General features: G+C 38.4%; 3 protein-coding genes across 4 annotated transcripts in view; 1 reads left to right on the forward strand and 2 right to left on the reverse strand.

Annotated features, from left to right (window-relative positions):
• The window catches only part of LOC144004463 (uncharacterized), a 245740-nt gene extending 240066 nt beyond the window's left edge, over positions 1 to 5674 (reverse strand). Inside the window, exons 1-2 of the transcript XR_013279381.1 lie at positions 5437 to 5674; positions 5250 to 5345 (exon numbers count right to left, since the gene is read on the reverse strand). The gene's annotated coding sequence lies outside the window, so the exon portion shown is untranslated. The remainder of the gene's footprint in view (positions 1 to 5249; positions 5346 to 5436) is intronic.
• On the forward strand, positions 5443 to 19002 carry vstm4b (V-set and transmembrane domain containing 4b). 2 transcript variants are annotated; one of them, XM_077501633.1, is made up of 9 exons: positions 5443 to 5512; positions 6397 to 6804; positions 14350 to 14403; positions 14555 to 14662; positions 14776 to 14809; positions 16021 to 16145; positions 16620 to 16684; positions 16879 to 17036; positions 18182 to 19002. In XM_077501633.1, the coding sequence occupies exons 1-8, from the start codon at positions 5464 to 5466 to the stop codon at positions 17002 to 17004; spliced, it is 969 nt and encodes a 322-aa protein (XP_077357759.1). In that variant the 5' UTR covers positions 5443 to 5463; the 3' UTR covers positions 17005 to 17036; positions 18182 to 19002. The 2 variants fall into 2 exon arrangements, with proteins under 2 accessions (XP_077357759.1, XP_077357758.1); XM_077501632.1 differs by having other exon boundaries at positions 16879 to 19002.
• On the reverse strand, positions 11607 to 13951 carry LOC144004467 (uncharacterized). The gene is made up of 3 exons (XM_077501628.1): positions 13751 to 13951; positions 13121 to 13165; positions 11607 to 13036 (listed from the first exon to the last, which is right to left on the reverse strand). Exons 2-3 carry the CDS (start codon positions 13158 to 13160, stop codon positions 12036 to 12038), a joined length of 1041 nt encoding a protein of 346 aa, XP_077357754.1. The 5' UTR covers positions 13161 to 13165; positions 13751 to 13951; the 3' UTR covers positions 11607 to 12035.
• Positions 19003 to 20420: the final 1418 nt, after the last annotated feature.

Consider the following 20420-nt stretch of genomic DNA (forward strand, 5'->3'; position numbering starts at 1 on the left):
GTAAGAAGGGAGGGTATCGAAAAACAGATGCCATTAAAGGTTATTTTAGTTAATTAATGAAAAAAAAAAAAACTAAAATTCAAAAAACAAAATTTTTACTGAAATAAAATAAAAACGAAAATGCTTTTTAAAGGCACGGGCTTCCGTTTTCACTCGGGAAAATGCACTATATAAATACAGGATGTATACCCATGAACTCCTTCTTAATCTACACCTCTGGGCTTCTGTTAATGTGTGGTGGTGATTTTTTCCTTGTGGTCAATAAGTCTTACTTATGCACCTGACTGAATGTCGTCGAAAATTTGTCTTTTGTGTTGAGAATTCAGTAGCAAATAGTCATTTAATGGTGACTATGACCCGCGTAGTGTGATAATTAATTGGATCTGGCAAAGGGATTACACTACCGATCAAATGTGCATTGACACACATTGACACTGCGTCACTATGTTCCATGTCAACTAATAAAAATTAAACGTACCGACAGTCTGGTGGCCACCGACAGCTCATTTTAGGCGAGCTTAGTGCCCCAGGGAAGAGAAGTAGGTGAAGAATTCAACAAGCAGCCTTCCCGGCCTTTGTTTATGCCGCTGTGACTGACACCCGCATGTGTCGGCCTGCGGGCAGCTGGCGATAAAGCAAGCCGGACTCACACCAGTAGGAAACTTGGACCCGGAGGCAGATGGGTAAAATGGAGTTCGCCACTTGACACGCACAGTGGAAGATATGAACGTCTACTGGCACTCAACACGTGAGTGTCAAGGAGGGCAGTTCACTGTGGTCGACTGCTGCATGACTATTAAAACTACAATTATATTATTCAATAAGTTTTTCTGTTTTTGAAATATATTATTTGACATATTGGTGATATATTGAGTGTTATGTGCTGGGGTTGGATCCCAAAAACGCAGACACAAATAAGACTTTAACTATTCACATTAAAAGGAGTGGACCAAACTTGACTAGACAAGAAACAACGTGAGTTGCACAGAGGAACAGAGGTAATAATCTCTGGTGTAATAACCTTATTTATTGATTGAATGATTTTTTTATTTTTTTTTTATTATCTGTTCTCATTGCTGCTGGACTTGTAAATTTCCCAGAGGGAGCCATCCCAAAGGGATCAATAAAGTCAAGTCTAAGTCTAAGTCTATTACGACTTTATTCTCACAAATTATGAATTCCTTGAAAATGCTAAAATGTCATCATATTTGAAATCATTTGTAAGTATTTTTATTATTTTCATGATACATATATGTATTATCCTAACAATATGTTCATTATTGTGGTTGCAGATATGTTGAATTTATTATTTGATATTATAAGAAGGTGTCAGGTCAGACACAGTAATTAATAGTGGTCTGACACTTTGGCTGTTTACGACAAACAGCCACATGTCATGAAAAATCTAAAATAAGCACGTGAACTGTTGTTGACCTGTGTCGTCCTTGAAGCGTGTTCGCGGGTTCATGTATCCACTGATAATACTTTATCATTAGTTTTTTGTTTTTGTTTTAATATATATATAATTAAGTGTTGAATCTCGACATGGATGTGATTGTAATCAGGTGTAAGAAACACCGTGCCCTTAATGTCCTTCATGTCTGCGTGCACGACCCGTTTTGTGACCTGATTACAATTTGTTGCAGACGCGCTGCTGCTGACCAGCGTGATGGGAGGTGGAGGAGGAGAAACTGGGTCAGTCACATTACCAGCAAGGAATCGTTTAAGAAATGGTTCATACGACATTAAAAAAATAAATAAATAAATAAGTATGATACAATGTTGAAATGTCGCAATACACCCTTCCAATATGTTGCTTGTCCTCATGATTTTTTTTTTTTAAGTGGGAACTTTTTAATGTAATTATTTTTGTCTAATGCTGTAATTTTTTTTAATAAAAAATAAAAAATAATTTTAAAAGAAAGAAAATAACAATAATCTGCCACAAAAAAAAAAAAAAAAAAAATCTGCCCAATTTTTGACGATTTTAAAATAACTAATTTTGGCCCATTATATTGGATGTCCAATTAATCCATCAGGCCCTGATCCTGTCTCAATTGTCTCAAGAATTCACTGCAATTCGAAATCTTTTTTGCTGAACACAAAACTATTATTTTACTGTGCAAACTTAAATATACCTTCTGTCGTGATTGTCATCGAGAGGAAAAACATTTAATTGTTCTGCCTGTCGATATGTGTCACTGGGTAGATGAACAAAGCTACATTTTTTGTTGTAAATAAATATATTTTTGGACAAATTGGGTCAAATTATAGAATTTGCAAAGCCCTGTCTGTGGTTTCTTCTTTTTGTCCCAAAATAGGGTTTGGATTTTTCCTTGTCTGTTTGGTTGGTTAAAGGGCCCAAAGTATGAAAGTATGAAAATGCACTATTAAATGGTATTTTAAAATGCGTGCTTCAAATGAGCAGATTAAACTTCCGTGACTTCAATAAGACACAATACAATATACATACATACACACAATAAACATAATGGATCGCCCCAATGATGTGGGACATCATTGTGAATGTGAAAGATCTAAGTTGAACATTTTATTTTGATTTTGCCTTCCTTCCTATCCTTTCAATTAGAGATGTGCCATATCATACCTTCTACCATATTACAGCTGTATTTTTAGTAGGGCCCGACCAATTAATCAGCCACGGCCGATTCAGCCCAAAATAACCGGCCATTAATTGGCCAAATGGCCAATTATTTTCCCCTTAAAATGCCGTTATCGAACAAAACTGAAGTTTCCGACGCTGTGAAAGTACCCTGAATGCACCATTTTGCTTGCATAGCGTCAGCAACTATTAGCAACTAGCAGTGAAAGTACCCTCAATGCACAACTTTTGCTTGCTAGCAGTAGCAAGTTACTAACAAGTGTGCAGTGTATGTTATTCTGGTTATTCTTGTGGCACTCACAAGACACTGAGGAACAGTGAACACTTTTATTTCAAAGAGCCTGAGCTGTCACAAAGCGCAAACATTAACACCAATCACAACAAATCAACATTCTTCCATCCCTCCAATCACGGTGTCACGGCAAAATTAAATCACCACGTAGCAACAAACTAGAAAGCCCCACCAATAACCAATACAACAACTGAACCACTAACTAACAGAATAATTAACACAGGACATGCAGATCAAGCACCCTTTCAATCCGCAGTGCCACAAATCATACTGGGGGCGCCTTCAAGCTCCCAGCGACGCTACGTTCTGTTATCCCTAAGCGTCCTTTAAGCTGTTTAATGACGCCGCAGTTGGAGTTAACTGTAAAACTAAATACACAACGTTAAGAATTACATCCACTGCATATTTAAAGACAAAATATGCTTCGTTTTTAAAACATCGCTAGCTTAGCGCTAACAGGAAGCTCCCAAACGCTAACAGGAAGTCGGCATCGACTTCGGGAGTGTTTTTCCTTCAAATAACGAATATCCATCCACACACAAATCTTGTGGGAACACATATCCACAGATGAGATAACATTGCGAAAATGCACAAATTCTTCCCAATGTGTGGAAAAACTAGTTATTTTTGAAAGAATTCAATCGCAACTTTCTTCTGTACTCACTTTAAGTGTGTGGCGGCTGTCGCCCAATGGATCCCCGGCACCACACTGCCCCCAAGAGGCTAAAACGCACCGGAACAGCCAGTACTGTATTTGTTCGACTGTTTGTTTGTTTGTTCTACTGTTTGTTTGTTTGTTTGTTCTACTGTTTGTTTGTTTTTCAGTTGCTATTATCTTAGTTTATTCTATTATCCTTTAACTTTCTTCTTGTTTTTTATGTTGTCAATGTACTTTCAAGTTATATAAAGTTGATATTTCAAAGCCTTTCTTTTCTATAAATTCAGGGATGCAAAAATCTAAGATTTTTTTTTTCAGTTCTACAGCACAATTCAAATTGTGAACTATTCTGTTGGTGTCAGTCCGCTGACAACTTGTCGTCGCATTACATCCTGCTTTTGCACCATATTTAACTCCATATAAAATAACTTTAAAAAAATATGTAGTCATCTTTTTTCTTTTTTTTTTAATTAGTACGTGAAATTAGATAATTCTAACACTCTGCTTAGTTTACATACTATATATTTTTTTGTGTGGATGTTCTATATTTAATTGAATGTGATAAAATAATTTATCATGATTGTATGTCTCACACTATAAATGAATTTAAAATGGGACAACATTGAAGAAATGAAAGACACTTTGACACAAAAGTAGTCAATGGTCATCTTAGGTAAGTACTGTTCCTGCTAAATAACTCAAAATACAGCCATTGACCCATTTGCTCCCAAAAACATATTTATACGTTTTTATGTTTATTTTTTATGCTAACTAGAGCATACAGAAGGCTTTGATGTAGCCTCTGAACTGAAAAGAATGGTATTGGCAATGGTAGTTATTGCACAAACGGCCAGCAGGTGGCAGCAGAGTGTAAGAGAAAAAGCAGGGCCGTATTGCAAGAAAGCTGTTTTCCCCACAGCTTTAAAGAGATTTGTAAATAATGATGAAAGTTAACAATATTCTAATTCTATTTTCTACAAAATGAAAACAGATAGAAATATACTTTTATTTTCCCTGATGAAAGAAGAGACTCTAATCTTTCTTTTGGTAGGTTCCATGTTTTCATAGACATGGAACACAATATTCGATGGGCCTTGCAAAATCCAGTTAAAAAAAAAAACTGGGAGTGAATGAATTAATATATAAGCTGAGTAGTAATGCTTTGTCACCATCTTGTGGCATCTTGGTGCCAAGGAGCTACATTGAGAGGCTTCATTTAGATAAAAGTAGTGCTACCATATTGTGGCCTCTAAAGACAATTATAAACCTATTTGTGAGGGCGTCAGTGCATATTTTTCTATTATATATATTTCTATTACTGTATATAAAAGTTGTATCAACACAATAAAAGAAAAAGTCCATAATCATCACTGGTGAGTTATTTTTAACAATCCCACGGGCTACGCATGTGGTCCTTGGAGTCGCCCTGGTGCCCGTAGGCACCAATGTTGGTGACGAGCGAACCAAGGGCCACACACGACACGAGCACAGACTCATTCACCCATTTGCCAACCCCCTCCCCTCCCTTGTCCAAAATGAAAGCCTTGAATGAAGTCTGCACCCGACCGCTCGCCACAGCTGGAAGTGTGATTTTGGTCGGCGTCGAACCCCCGCCGCACGCTCGCAGGAACTCACGTTTCCCTCTCCAGATGCAAAAAAAACGCGTGCGCGCTCACCTTCCAAAAGTGTGTGAACTTCTGCCAAATGTTCCCTCGTTGTGTCTGAGACAGCACGGGGGAGGTTCCGAGTGCGATGTTTCATATTACACTTCTCTGTTAGAGAGGGAAAAAGGGAGGAGGATGATTAGGGAAGGAGGCGGAGGGAAAAGTTTGGGCTTCTTTTGCTCAGAAGCATTGAACTTACGGTTGACAGAGGTTGCAGTCGTGGAAAATGCTCTCCTCTGTGGTCTTTGCTCTCCTGGTTCAAGCGCTGTTTGGAGGTAGGAAAGACGCACAATTGTTTGCCATTTCGGAAAGGATGCGAGGGGGCAGAACACACCTGGTGGTCAGGTTTTGCGCAGGAGCCATTCATTGAAACAGTTGATAAAGTAATTGATCATTTTTTCTGGAGGCACTGGTAGGGTGAGATGATATTTTGTATCTTGAAGAAGAATACCTGCAGTTTCGCATTTCTTGTCAATGTTAGACAGGAAAACCATTCATGCATTGTACATCATCATCTCATGCCAAAAACTGGTTTAGATGAAAGATAGCATAAAAAAACAACGTATAAATACGTTCTATTTGAAATGTTTCACATGTTTCACGTTTTTTTTTTTTCTTTGTTTTTTTTAAATGTTACAGCATACACAAAGCCCTGATGCATTTTTGGGAGCAAATTAGTTAATTATATATTGTTTAAATTAATTCATCGATTATCGGAATTTTATTCTGCCAACTATCTGAATCGGCATCAGCCTGGAAAAATCCATATTGGTTGGACTGTCATCATGCTAATCGTTGTTTAAAATGAACCCTGCAAAATTCGCAAATTTGCTCACGAGTAGATTTTTAGGGGAACCTACTATCTAATTCATTGAGAAACTTACTGGCGTTATTGGTTTGGCACCATCTGGTGGCATGTTGGTTCCAAAGAAACAACTCGAAGGGAGTCGAGGAGCTTCATTTGAGTCATTTTGTGCAATCTAGGCAATTAAAAACCTTCATTGGAGGGCAGTCAATCAATTCAGATTTTCACATTTGACGGTTAACGTTCATCAAGAACTCCATTCGTGAATGTGAATAAAACACTAAAGAACATGAATGCAAAAACAGTCATTTCTCCAAAAATCAAATCTTACCTGTTTAAATTTTGTTTCAGCAGACTTGTGTTCCGCCATCAACGTAACCATCACGCCGTCCCCCTTCACGTTGGCCCAGGAGGGCCAAAACGTCACACTTTCGTGCGTCGTGTCCCAGCGGCGGCGCAATTCCGCGTTGCCCGTCGTAAAATGGACGTTCCTGCCGGCGGGCTCGGACCGGCCAGAAGACGAACACCTCATCGCTCGGGTCAACATGAGAAAGGCCCGCTTCTATGGAAACTACACCAAGAGCTTCTCGTGGCCCAAGATGAAGCTGACGGTGGTGAAGCAGGGCAAGATCTTCGACTTGTTGATCTTGAATGTGTCCGAGGGGGACCGAGGTCTGTACGTATGTCGGGTCCAGGAGTTCAAGAAGCAGCAGGATCGCTGGAAAGCTTCGTCCAACTCGACGGCTACAACTGAACTTCGAGGTGAGCAGTAACGCTGTCGTAGTTCTACCTCTTGGTTCCCAATTTTAAAGTTCAAAGGTATTACTCTGATGGCCGTACCTGGTGACCCAAAGTTCTATGCTGAAGCATTCCCACATAATACTTCCAATTTACATTGTTCAAATTTCAACTAGCTTCAAAAATTCACACCTTCCGGGGTATATATATCGTCTGATTCCACATTACTAACAGCATTTGCACAATTTAACTTGTAATATCAACTTTTCCCCATTCATTTGCAATGGGACAGACATTGAACTTTTTCTAAGTATCACTTTCCACGTGGCACAGTTGGTTAAGCACATTGTCCAGTAACCAGGAGGTTATAATTTCATAATTTATGTCTCAATTGGCTTCATGAGCATTCCACATGCATTCAAATCTTAGCATTCATCTTTCAGCATTCCCAAGCAATTTCTTGCACTTAGTCTAGTGCAACAACTCCCACATAATCCTTCCGATTTACACCGTTCAAATTTCAACTTGCTTCAAAAATTCACGCCTTCCTGGGAATATATCGTCTGATTCCACATTATTTACAGTACTCGCGCAATTTAACGCTAATGATCAACTTTTCCCAATTCATTTTCAATGGGACTGTCATTGAACTTTTTCTAAGTCCCACTTTCCACACACACTTCCATACATACAACTGATCATCATTACAAGCTCTCTCATACTGCTTAGTAGCTCACTTGGTATAGTGAATTGTTCAGTAAGCAGGAGGTCACGCGTTCGAATCCCACCTCCGATTGTACATTGCAAATATATCCAGTAGTTTCTCATATAGGGAAAAGTCTCTTACTGTTTTTGTAAAAGTAAATATAGTGATGTGCGCCAATAAATGGCGTGTAGTGTAATCTCAAGGGACAGGGGGCTTCTGGGATTGTCAGAGAGGATTGAAAAGAGAGTACATAAAATAAAGTACCCGGGAGATGGTAGCATAAAACGGAATGCGAATGCTTCCTCTTTGCACACAAGAACATTATAAACTGGATTAAATGTTTTAAATCACAGAAATATCACTAGATATGACTAAATTAATATCTGAAGACGTTTTTTCTTTCTTTCTTCTATTAGTCTGATGAGGATCATGAATAATGTTATGAATCAAACGCTGCTGAAGTGACGTGACTTTAAGGTGCCATTTGTTTGGACGAGGAGTTATGTTTTGTGCCAAGTAGTCTGACATGGCATCCTATATATTTTGTGTGTGTGTGTGTGTGTTGATTTTAGTTGAGGTTTGCTGCACTCAAAGATGTGAAAGAGAAGTATAGGCATTGCTCATAAATAGATGAATGAAATAATTTTGCTATACTAGTAATTTAAGGTAGGTGACTACTGCTGGCGACTGACTGAGAATGGGTGGATCGGTTTGTGTCATTTAACTACAAGTTACTACTTCATAATTATTAGTAATACTACCACTATTGCTTAGTATTCAGCTATTAGCATTCAGCATTCCCACGCAATTTCTCCAGAAATTGCACTTAGTCTAGTTGGTCAATCAGATTCGTCAACACCACGTCACTACAACTTTTGAGGATATAGAGGACAAGAAATAGAAAAACAGCTCAATCAAGGCTTCCTTTGAAATGGTGTTAACTTTGATTTTTCTCAAGCACCCAGTAGCTGTGGTAGTTTTGTGCAGGATGACCTCATTGCATTCATTATGTTGGGCGGACTCTTCGACAGCTATTTCAATCACCGCAACAGAAGCATTGTCAAATGTTGTTTCGAGAGAAGTTAAACCACATTTTTTTTACGCAGGTTGGTCTACAGAGATGCTGCAGATGTTGCTAAAGAGATCCCAGATGTGATGAAGCCGTTTGAGGTTTTACGACGGACATTTTTGCGCTGTTAAATCCGTCTCCATTAGTAAAAAGTGTTAAAGATGACATTGACCGTGTGCCATACGCTGTATTTACAGCACTGCAAAACATCTGAGAATTATTCAAACGAGACAGTAGGTTAGGCAAATACATTTGGTTCTACAACCCGCAGAATGCTTGCAAATGTTTCTTGCTAGCAAACTGAATTTTGCTGCTTCGATTTGGAAGGGAGACATGTCACTGGTTGCGATCCAGCCTGGATATAAAAAAAAAGGATCATCCGCGGCAGTAAGTTGCGGCTTTGACAGAGGAGATCAACTTGAAGTATGACCAGAGGCAGTGTGAGGTTTTAGTGGTGCTTTTACTGACTCACGGAGCGGAACAGATGACACATGTGGCACAGAAGCCTTTTCACTTTCATTAAAAAGAAAAAGTGGCATTTTATTTTATCCCAACTCTTCGTCAACCAAAAGCTACAGTTTACAGAAACAGAAGTCATCAAATTGTGGGATAAAATAGCAATAAAGCCAATTCTACCCAACTAAAAATGCTATGCTAAGCGATGCTATCAAGACTATCTGGGACAAGTTAAAGGCCGAGTCTGCCGGTTTCACTCTGGAAAATGCACTTTTTAAATACAGGATTTAAACAAACTACTTCTCAATTTACAGATCTGGGCTTCTCTTAACGTTAAGGACAAAATCACCACCAGAAATGAAGACAAGCGCTGATCTGTAAATTGAGAAGTAGTTTGTTTGATTAAATCCTCTATTTAAAAAGTGCATTTTCCTGAGTGAAACCGGCAGACTGGGCCTTTAATGTCCAAAATGAGAGGATTTCTTTTAAAATTGTTGTCAAAAATCTTGATCGTCTCCAGAATTGTGTTGTGAGGTCAAACAGTGCAGCAAATGAACCTGGATGACATTAGCAGGATGGAAGAAAAGCCGTTTCGGTTAGTTCTGTCCTTTCAGTTGGCTATGCAAATGTTCATTTTGCGTTATGACGATGACCCACATGGTAATTTTTACAAAAAGCTGAGGTTAAATTGCTGATGTTTCAAAGTGTGAAAAGTCAACATCCACATCAAGATCTTAAGGGCAGGTCTTTGTGGCCTTAGATTTATCCTAATAATGTTTTTCTGAGGTTGGACAGGATATTGAGTTTACCAGCAGGATTTTGCAAATGTGATGGAAGCCTACCCTGTATTTTCCTTTCATTAGCTGAGCACAGACAAAAACTGTCGCTTTGTCTTACCTTTCACGCTTCCTGCCTGCAAAAACACTAAATGTTACTCAGTCACCACATTTTTTTCCGTGCATGTGCTGTGACTTTGGGGTGACTGTTTTCCCGGGCCAAGTCTGGGTCGGGCCTACACGCAGACCTGAACGCAAGCTGTTGACATTGGCCACGTCAAAGAGTTTCCTCCCGATGTAGAACACGGAGAGTGCAGACAGACGTAGCAGAAATGGGACAATAGAATGTTGTAGGAAGGGGAAGCCACCCAGTGTAAGTCAAGAAGTGAATTACCATACATTACTTTTTTTTTTTTCCATCCATACTTGTGCCTCAACTACTCTTCTAATGACGACAAGCTCGCGATTGATGCTTTATGGGCACATTCATGTTTGTGTGTTTGTGACAGGAAACTCATGGAATCCCTGTGGCGCAATGACATCAGGTTACCAGGTGTTTCCTCAATTCAGTCTCACACAAAACCCACTAGCACTAACAATAATAAACACATCTTTGGTAGTAAAAGAGAGCAAGAGACTCAGTTTGGCATAAACACTGTAGTTTTTCTAGGCAATGCTAGTGAGTATGCACCACTTTGCAAGGGTGGTTTCTGGAAAGCTGTGGGTACTCCTATCATTTCAAAAGGCGTATCTATGTTCTAGTGAGGCATGGTTCAGTGGTAGAGTGGTTGTCTCCCGACAGGGTTTGATCCTCAACCCTTTGTGACCATGTTGAATGGCAAATGGCACTTCATTTATATCGCGCTTTTCCACCTCAAAGCGCTTTACATTTTGGACTACCCATTCACCTACTGATGACGCAGCATCAGGAGCAATTGGGGGTTCAGTATCTTTGCTCAAGGATACTTCAACATGGTCACAATGGCCTGGGATCGAATCCACAACCTCTGGTTTGGGAGACGACCACCATACCACTGAGCCACGCCGCCCCAGTTGAAGCATCCTTGAGCAAGATAGTGAACACCCAGTTGCTCCTGATGCTGTCAATCGGTAAAATTGCCCATTCAGAAAGATGAGAAATATGAAGATTCTAGAAGTGGCACAAAGGGACGACACTAAGAACAAATAGAAGCTTCTTTTGGGTTGCAAGTATAGAAAAACGTACAAGAACGTTGAATAACTGTTCTGTTGCGTAGTTGTTTGGAATACAAGGAAACAACAGTGGTCGAATGAGTGGATGATGAATGCACAGGCTCATCATTCACCCCAGCCCGCATCAGTGTACAGATGCCACAAGTGTTGGGTTTGTCGGGGCACCAAAAAGAGCCATGACACTGTGTTAAATGCATCTCTGTTCCTCAGATGGTTGACTCATTCATTCTGGTAAAATGTAGTCTTTTTTTTTTGTGTGTGTGAGTTTTGCGATTGATTGACGATTGCTTCAGTATGTGCAGCTTCACGCTAAACTCAATTATAGAGATTTTGTGATCCCCTTAAAATTTATGCCACATAAAAATTTCGGCCCCACAGAAAAGTAACCAACTCATGTAAACCGAGGGACCATTATTACAGGGACTATAACGGTTCAGCCACACAGCTTGCCTGGCATCATAAATGTTGTCTCATCCATGGACTTTTCACCAAGTGGGTTCTACTGCTTATAATATGGCGTACTCGAGATAACGACCTGAGTGCCCCTCACACATAATGACATCTCCATGATAGTTGTAGTACCGAGAGTGACTGACAGATAATACACTCAACTGCATAGTTTCGTTTTAGTAGTTTTGTTTAACCCCAGACAACTGATTTCATATCCAATTAAGTCAACTCAAATCAATTTTATTCAGACAGTTCCAATTCAAGAATAAATCTTGAACTAACCGAGCATCTGTGTTGGGCGAGCTTCTGCCTTGTAGAAGCAGTCCTATTTTCTTCACTCCTGGACCTCAGGAAAATTGTCTTCAGTTTGATAGTGACTAATGGGGATCCTAATAAACTTGTGTCATCTTTTGAATGATAATCCGAGATTATGTTGACCCCAGCATCTAGTTTATTTTCTTTTGCGCCAGAATATTTTTCACACTTCAATTCAAAATTTCCTTAAGAACTGAACGAGTGCACTGTTGTAGTTGATATTATTGAAAACATTTTCATTGTTTTCAATATTGTCACAGTATTGCGCACTTCATTCCAATGAAGCGTCACTATCACTGTCAACATTGTCGTTTACAAAGCCATGAGTACTTGTTCCATGGAATTCGACAAAAATGTTCTGTGTGAGACTACCTTGGCGAAATGGCATGATGCCCATTGAAATGTTGAATTCTGGATTTTCATTGGTACGATCCTCACTTTGCAGGCTAGTTGCGTTGCTGCCGCTATCTTCTGACGATGCATCACCGTCTTCATGATTGGGATCGTCGTCGTTTGCGACATTGGCAACAAAATTATTATCTTCGATGTTGGCTTCATTGTTGCCATCTTCCACACTGGCATCACTATCATTGTGTTCACTGATTTCACTGTCATTGTGTTCAATATTCGCGTCGTCGTCTTCGATATTAGCAACGGCGTCTTCATTATTATCGTCGTCTTCATTGTCATCGTTGTCGTCAATATTGGCATCACTGTCATTGTTTTCAATATCGCCATTGTCTTCACTGCTTGGATTAAGATCAACGTCTTCACTATTCCCCTCACTTTCTGCAATATTAGAATCACTATCATTGTGTTCACTGATTTCACTGTCATTGTGTTCAATATTAGCATCGTTGTCTTCAATATTAGCAACGGCGTCTTCATTATTATCGTCGTCTTCATTATTGTTATCGTCAATATTGGCATAACTGTCATTATTTTCAATATTGCCATTGTCTTCACTGCTAGGATTAAGATCAATGTCTTCACTATTCCCCTCACTTTCTGCAAAATTAGAATCACTATCATTGTCATTGTCAATATGACAATCATTGTCATCACTACTAGGAATTTGGTCAATATTCTCACTATTCCCGTCACTTTCTCCTGCATTGGCACCATTGGCAATGTTTTCATTGTCAGCATCTCCAGCTTGCCTTGGAACCACCTGAAAGGAAATCGTGATCTCCTGGTTGGAGACACAAACATTGACTCTGAGGGCTCCAAAATTTGGTGCTCCTCGTCCTAATCTTCGTTGGAAACGGCGGCCTATGACATTGTTGAAATGTGATTTAAAAAAAAAATAAGAATACATAACTAATAGTTTCAACACAAAAGCATTTAAATACTCACGAATTGGACCAATGTGTTGTCCGTCGCCTTGAAATTCCATTTTGTCTAAAAACAATCCACAAGTAGTGGGAGTATATTAGCATCAACAGTGTGGATCCTCTAACAACATACAGTTAGCTACACAACCGTATTTTTTTGTTTGTTTGTTTTACAGTACACAACATTACAACCTTTTTAAACAAATGTACGCTCTCTCACTTTGTGAGCTGGTTCTTGTTTATAGTTAAAGAAACTGGTAACTCGGAGCTGTTAGGTTGGCTAGCTAGCTGCTAATGTCAGACAAGCTACATCTTTATGGAGCGCAGTAGGGATACACTGGCTACACAAGCTTCTTTTTAACAGTACACAACATTAGGACCATTTTAATCAAATGTACACTATTTTGCTTTGTAAGCAATTGTTCTTGTCCATGTTTAAGGGAACATTAGCCCGATAAAATTAGCTGTTAAAGAAACTGGTAATGTGGAGGTGTTAGGGTGGCTAGCTGCTAATGTCAGACTAGCATTATCTTTATGAAGCTCAGTGCGCAACGGGGCGTTTTTTTCGTTGTTATTGTTTTTTCTGCTGGCTCCCCCGGCCAGTTCTCAATGACAGCCATGTTGAAATGAGTTGTAGTTTGCGCTGGCTTACCTTGAGTTCAAGGAACTGGTCTAGAAAATGGTGAAATGTGGATTTCTCATGGAGCCGCCGCAATACTTTCAACCTAATCATGATGGCTGTGTAACTATTGTCCGTTGCGGCATTCTGGTTACGGTTGTCATGACCAAGCTGGTCCACAACAGTGTTCAGTGCTCAGCACCAGCTTTCATGAAACTCTGTGGCATCATTCGCTATTTGTTTGTAACGCTTCATGAGATGATCTCATATGATCATAGCACTGTGATGACGTGTGCATTGTTGAATGTGATGTCACTGAAAGTATTTTCTACAACATGTTCATTTGCAAGTCTTTATTAAATTATTATATGGTAACATTGGATGTGTAGATGGATTCCCATTGGAGTTTCAGCTGAGTATTGGAGGTTATCCAGGACAAACAGTCATCGTTACGCTAGATTAAAAGTCAAATATAAACCTTTCTTTATCATACCAGTATCATAGTAGAGCTAAATGTAACTTTGTTTAAACAGTAAATTTAGTCTGGCAGCAAGGAAGCCACAGTGATGACTCGACTTTACAGTTTTCTTTTCTCACTTTTTGTGTATTTTTTTTCTTCTCCCCCTATGTAGTCCATGTGTTTCCGGCCACCGAGGCCAAAGACAGCCTGTGGAGCTTGTTTGAAGGTAGGTTTATGTACTTATAAAGTGCATGTGTCAAAAATAGCCCAACCCAAAAGATACATGCCTTCCTAAAATAACACACAGAAACTTCCCTTTTTGTAACTTCTGTTTTTTTTTTTTTCATTTATTTATTTATTTATTTTTTCTGTTTCAGACGTCTACCTTTGTGCTGTACTGATTTGCTCCGTGGGCCTGCTGTGCATGTGCATGTTCACAGTGACGGTAACCTGCCAGTGTATACACAGGAAGCAGCGGTTAAAGGGTCAGTCGACAGAGAAGATACCGCTCATATTTACATGATTTTAACTCTTATTTTCACCAACTCGACTACTTCGCAATTCACTGCGCTTTTGTCTCTTCGCTGTTTGTTTGTAGATAATTACCACTTGGTCAAAAGCTCGAGGAATAGGTAAGACGCCGCAAACGATTATAAACAATAACAGTTGGATGTTTCTCTGGGGGTATCAAATTAGTGCGCTAATTTTGAGTTAATTTAAAGTTAATTGAACGCCACTCATTTTTTAAACGCGTGATTATTGTACATACCAACATTTTGCAGGAATAAATTTAATAATAATAATGCATCCATTTGTGCAGTATTTCACAATTTACTTCATGTTAAAGATTAGACAGCTCTTAACATAAAAAAAAAAGAAAAGTGCACTGAGCTGTCACCAATGTCTTTCAAATACCATTATGCCATCAAGTGGCTGCAAAATGACCTCAACACAAATCAATATCACACTAGTTTTTTTTTTTTACAGTATAGTACATCTTTTATTTGAACTCCATTTTATGAATTATTATGTATCAATGACTGAGATGCAGCCACGTTTCTATTAATTTAAATTTTTTTCCACTTTTATGTCTACAAGAGTATGAAAACTTGGAAAAAATGTTTTATTGTACTTAACCTCCTGACTACAATTCAAATGTGTCCTCTGTAGTGGACGTATTTAAACCTGAATATCTCCCACCCAGTGCATACGATTGAATTAACTCCTTTTGTGCTCTATAGAGGACATTCAGAACTTTCCAATGATATCAAATGTGTAGGGGTGGGGCTTTACTACCTTTGTTTGCATCATAAAAGAAAATGGCTTCCCTCAGTGCAAGCACTTTTTAGGGAAGAGGAAAACTAAGTGTATAACACTTTTTATTGAACAAATTTAGGCTTTAAATGTTGTTAGCATGTTTTCTATGACTCTAAAGAAACACATTAAAGTATTGTTTGAATTATTTTAACTGTATTTGAGCCTAGCATTTAAGTTTTTAAAAAATGTCCTCTGTAGTGGACACATCATAGCTTAAAAATAAAAACTTTTTTTTTCTTTCAAAAATGTATTTTGCAGTATTCCAGTTACTTCACAAAGATTGGGGAATATCAATATAAACATGATTGGACAATGTTTTTTGTTTTGTTTTAATCATGAGTTAACTATTCAAGTTACGCAATTAATTACGATAAAAAATTCTAAATGCCTGACACCCCTTGTTTTTTTTTGTTTTTTTTTAACCATACAGTTGGATTTGGTTCATGTAGACACAATTTGGTACAGTGCTGAGTAGCTAAATGCCCTGGAATTATAGTAATTGTCTGTTGTTGTTTTTTCACTGTAGCTCAGGAGAAACTGTCACCAGTGTGGTCAGCGTCTCTCCTGCTTTGCCGAAGAAGGAGAGGAGATACAGAAAGAAAAGGAGCAGAGATTACCAGAAGGAAATACCACCAGAGATACCAGCAAAAGGTAGGCTATCAAATTCCCTTAAGATTTTTTTTTTTTTATCTTAGACCTCCATTTGTTGCAGCCCCTTTTAGTTAATCGTGTAAATGCCTAATTGAAGTAAAAATAGCTGTAGTTAGCATTTTCAAGTCCAAATTTGAGTAATGGCTAACATTCTCAATCCAAGCAAACCACATCTTGGTCGCACTTGGTAATTAGCAGCTGGAATGCCGTCTATCAATCAGATCTATCTCTATGTTGCTCTTTCCCCACATAGATAGAAAACTAAAATATGAAAGATGGTGGCACATGACGCCGCAATAGTTGATGGTTTGGAGCTGTTTTTTTTGTTTGTTTGTTTTTTTCATACCATAGAATGCTGATTGTTGCTCTTTTTCGGAGCCACAGCTTATTGTTCTGTTTTACGCTGTCATTGTTTTAATCTGGACGGAAGACAAAAAAAACAAAAAAACAAACAACTTTATGTCATCCCTGCAGTTCCCATTGGAGACAAAGCAAGAAAACCTAAACTTTTAAAACCACAACCAAGGAAAGTAGTTTTGGTGAGTAGAAATCATATTTCCAATCCAACAATGCTGTCGAGTGCTGATCTTAACAATTTTATTATTGATGCCAAATGACTATCCAGTAATCACTTCCATTTGTTTTTAGTCGCCATTGTGTCGTATACAAGAGAAATACACAGCAAATGGTCCATTATAAATCATTTCCCCTACTTCTGCCTTCAAATCCTCAGCCGAAGATAGTGGAGGAGAATCTGACCTACGCAGAGTTGGATCTGGTGAAGCCGATCCCGGAAGCAAAGTCATCGCGAAACGGCACGGTGTACGCACAAATACTTTTTGGGGAACAGCAGCTATGAAAAGAAACGGCTCTCTCCTAACTTTGCCTAATGTAAATATACTTTTCTTATTTATACTCAGTTGTTCAGATTTTCTATCTGAAATTACTGTACATAATTTGATACAAACTTTTGATTTCACTTTTTAATGAAGCCTTCAAAGGCAGTGACGGTCAAGTTTACATTGAGATAAGGCAGCAAACTGACTGACTTGTTTCGAGACGAAGCCTACAGCACTACACAAAACTGGCTTAAGATATCGTAGATAACATTGATAGTTTCGAAATTCCATTTATGGGGTATGCGAATCAGATAGCGACATCCACACTATATAACACGGGATAATTGCTCAGGATATGCTTTCATAAAGTATAAAGCTACCAGAAAATAAATTAGCATTAACAGTTCAAAAAGAGCAATATCTAGCTAGTTAGCTTGATGAAGCTAGCATTGTCTGAATGTGTTTACTTACCCCCTGTAAGAAGTAGCTATCCAAACATTGTGTCTTAAATTATCATTAAGAGTTCATAAAGAGCCATATGTAGCTAGCTAGTTAGCTTGATTAAGTTAGCATAATTGTAGAATAACACAATTCTGCCTAGCGTATTGCGTACTTTGATCGAAAGGAAGGAAAACTGTTCAAATTCGGCCCGAATGTCGGTATGTGTGTACCTCCTTAACTCATTTGCTTCCAAAAACGTATAAATACGTTCTATTTTAAATTACCATGCTCCCAAAGACGTATTTATATGTTTTTGTTAAATGATTTTTAGAAGGCTTTGATACTGCTTCTGACATGAAGAGGTGGCTTAAAGCAATGATAGCTTTACAGAAAAGGCCAGCAGGTGGCAGCAGAGTATTATATATATATATATATATATATATATATATATATATATATATATATATATTTCTACATATAATGGCTGTTTCTCACTCATTCAAAAAACTGTCGAGACAGACACAACAAACACAAACGTGCGAGTGACCTAATGTAATTCATGAGATTTGCTTCCAGCGTGTCCCCAGCCTTATCTCGCCACGCAACATCTGTGCGCCGTCTGTTTTTTGTGTGCCACACTGCAATTTACGCTCACCACAACTCAAGACAGTTGATATGAAAGTAGCGATTAGCCCTTAGACTGCAACCCTCTGCACTGTCAAGTTTGTCAGACGCTTTCATCTCGTGTTTTAACAGCCAATTTAACAGCGACATGCGCACACTGGCAAATGCAGGCCTGCAGCGACGTGTGCGATAAACTACGCAAAAAGGCAAATATTGTAAATCTGGCAGAACTACCAACAAACAGCAACATGTGTTTGATGACTTCAAAACTGCCAAGTTTTTCTTTGTATGTGTGATAAGCTCTTTGTGCTAGCCTCACAGTGTAAAAGTGCTTGGGTGTCTTATTTCCATTTCAGTCTTTGGATTGAGGCATGGAAAAGCAGCAACTGAATTTGAAACCCAGACGCAAAGGCAACACATTCCTTCTCCTCCCCCACTGCTTTCACTATCAAATGGATAGTGTAATCAATGCAGTTGGGTCCCTTTTAAAAGTCACCTTTTTTTTTTTATTCCCAATTGGATGCATGCAAATTTTAACTAAAACGTAATAAATTAACGAAATTAACATTTTTTTTTTTTTAACTATGTCAGTTTACTAAAATAAGACCGTTGTGAAAATTTGCATTCACATCTTAAAAGTGACATTGCCAACTAGTGGCCTGGCATGCATATTACAGCCTTTAGCAATGTTTAGAATGTGTAACATTAGCTTTACACTGAATATAATGTGATTTGTGCTCTTCAAATCAAACTTGACTTTACTCGGTATCTCAACACAATATGACAAACATTTCCAAACAAGAGCATATATTTATGAAAACTGTTGACATTTACGCATTACTGTTCCCCAGAATTGTTTTCGTGTTTTAGTTGGATGCTACAGAAGCATATGGCATTCTCTTGGAAAAAAGAAGAAGAAAAAAAACCAAACAGTTTTTCTGACTTCACTTCACCCCCCCCCCCCCCCCCCCCCCCCCGGAAGCTTTGTTTTTTGTGTATTTTATCATTTTCTGTTTTTCAAAATATTTTTCCTGTTTTACTGATGTTTTGCTGTCATAAAAAATACTCTGGAAAGGGGGGGAAATATTCAGAAAAACATGAGGAATTTTTTTTAATTTATTTTCTGAATTTTTTGTTCTGCTTTTCTGTGTAATTTTTCCTCCTGTTTTTCTGAATATTTTTTTTCCCCGTTTATTGGAATATTTTTTTATGACAGAAAAAATATGCAGTAAAACAGAAACAAATACACAAAAAAAACAAAGCTCCTCAAAAATAAAATGGGAGTTTGTTTTTTTTGTTTTTTTTCCCCCTCCCCCACACGAATGCAATATGCTTCCATCATCCAAGTTCAGTGTGTGTATTGTTTTCGACAATGGATCGAATGAATAAATGCTGTCATCCAGTTGTGAGCAGAAACCTTTTTCAAACTGTGAACTGTAAAGTTTCTTCCAAACCGCAATGCCCTTAATGGGGATCACCTAACAAGGACCATGTGTGTGATTGGGGCCTCTCTGCTTCTCGAAATCCAATAGTGGGTCACTATGTCTGTGTGTTTTTTACTAAAAGCATGTATCACGCATATTTTTTTTTCTTTTTTGTTTCATTGCAATTGAAAATTTGATTGTGAACTGCATATGGATTGTAGCATAACAATGTGTATTCTTTTTTTTTTTTTTTTACATCCAGCAGGGAGGAAGTGCAATAAGAAGTGTAAAAGAATAACTTACACTTCTTATTTGAGTTATTACCTCAGTATTTTTGTAGATGAAGTATGTATGGCCTCAACTGTTACTTTTCCTTGTTTGCTTTTGAAATGTATCTTGTAAAAGAGTCAATAAAGCAAAGTATGCTTTGTTGAAAAAAAAAACAAAAAAAACCCGACTCACTCTCCATCTCCACCTTTTCCTCACCTCGCATTGTAAAAACATTCCGGTGCCTCAAAAGGGCACAACCCTGAACAGATTTTAACTTAAATGACTCCGATTCGCCGTCCCCATTCCTATTGGCTACATTGCATTTTACTATTTGGCGTTTAACTGTCAACACTTACAGCTACACCGTCTCATGGCACCTTCTCCTTCTTATGCTATAATTTAATAGCAACCCCCCCCTGACAGGAAAATGAGTCCCATGTGTGGTAAATCTCAAATAACCGACTGCAAATGGGTTAAAAGTGGTGCTGCGTCTCGATGCAATCCAAGTGGCTGTGGCCAGGAAATGCATAAAAAGACAGATTTGCAATGTGGAAATTCTGCACGGCCAACACGAGTATCATACAGTAGGATACGTCATAACATAACTTTGATGTAAGTTTAATCGCATTATGATCAAATTTTTATGCTACGTTGATTTTCAAAAGGTAGTTTAGTAT

This window comes from Festucalex cinctus, chromosome 17 (genome assembly GCF_051991245.1).
Source record: "Festucalex cinctus isolate MCC-2025b chromosome 17, RoL_Fcin_1.0, whole genome shotgun sequence".
Lineage (NCBI taxonomy): Eukaryota > Metazoa > Chordata > Actinopteri > Syngnathiformes > Syngnathidae > Festucalex > Festucalex cinctus.

What these genes read in the sequence shown, in the direction of transcription:
- vstm4b (XM_077501632.1), top strand. Translation starts at nt 5,464, where the DNA reads ATGCTCTCCTCTGTGGTCTTTGCTCTCCTGGTTCAAGCGCTGTTTGGA. An exon ending in GGCTACAACTGAACTTCGAG is followed by an intron (nt 6,805 to 14,349) that starts GTGAGCAGTAAC and finishes CCCCCTATGTAG; the next exon opens with TCCATGTGTTTCCGGCCACC. An exon ending in AACCAAGGAAAGTAGTTTTG is followed by an intron (nt 16,685 to 16,878) that starts GTGAGTAGAAAT and finishes TCAAATCCTCAG; the next exon opens with CCGAAGATAGTGGAGGAGAA.
- LOC144004467 (XM_077501628.1), bottom strand. Translation starts at nt 13,160, where the DNA reads ATGGAATTTCAAGGCGACGGACAACACATTGGTCCAATTC. An exon ending in ACAACACATTGGTCCAATTC is followed by an intron (nt 13,037 to 13,120) that starts GTGAGTATTTAA and finishes ACAATGTCATAG; the next exon opens with GCCGCCGTTTCCAACGAAGA.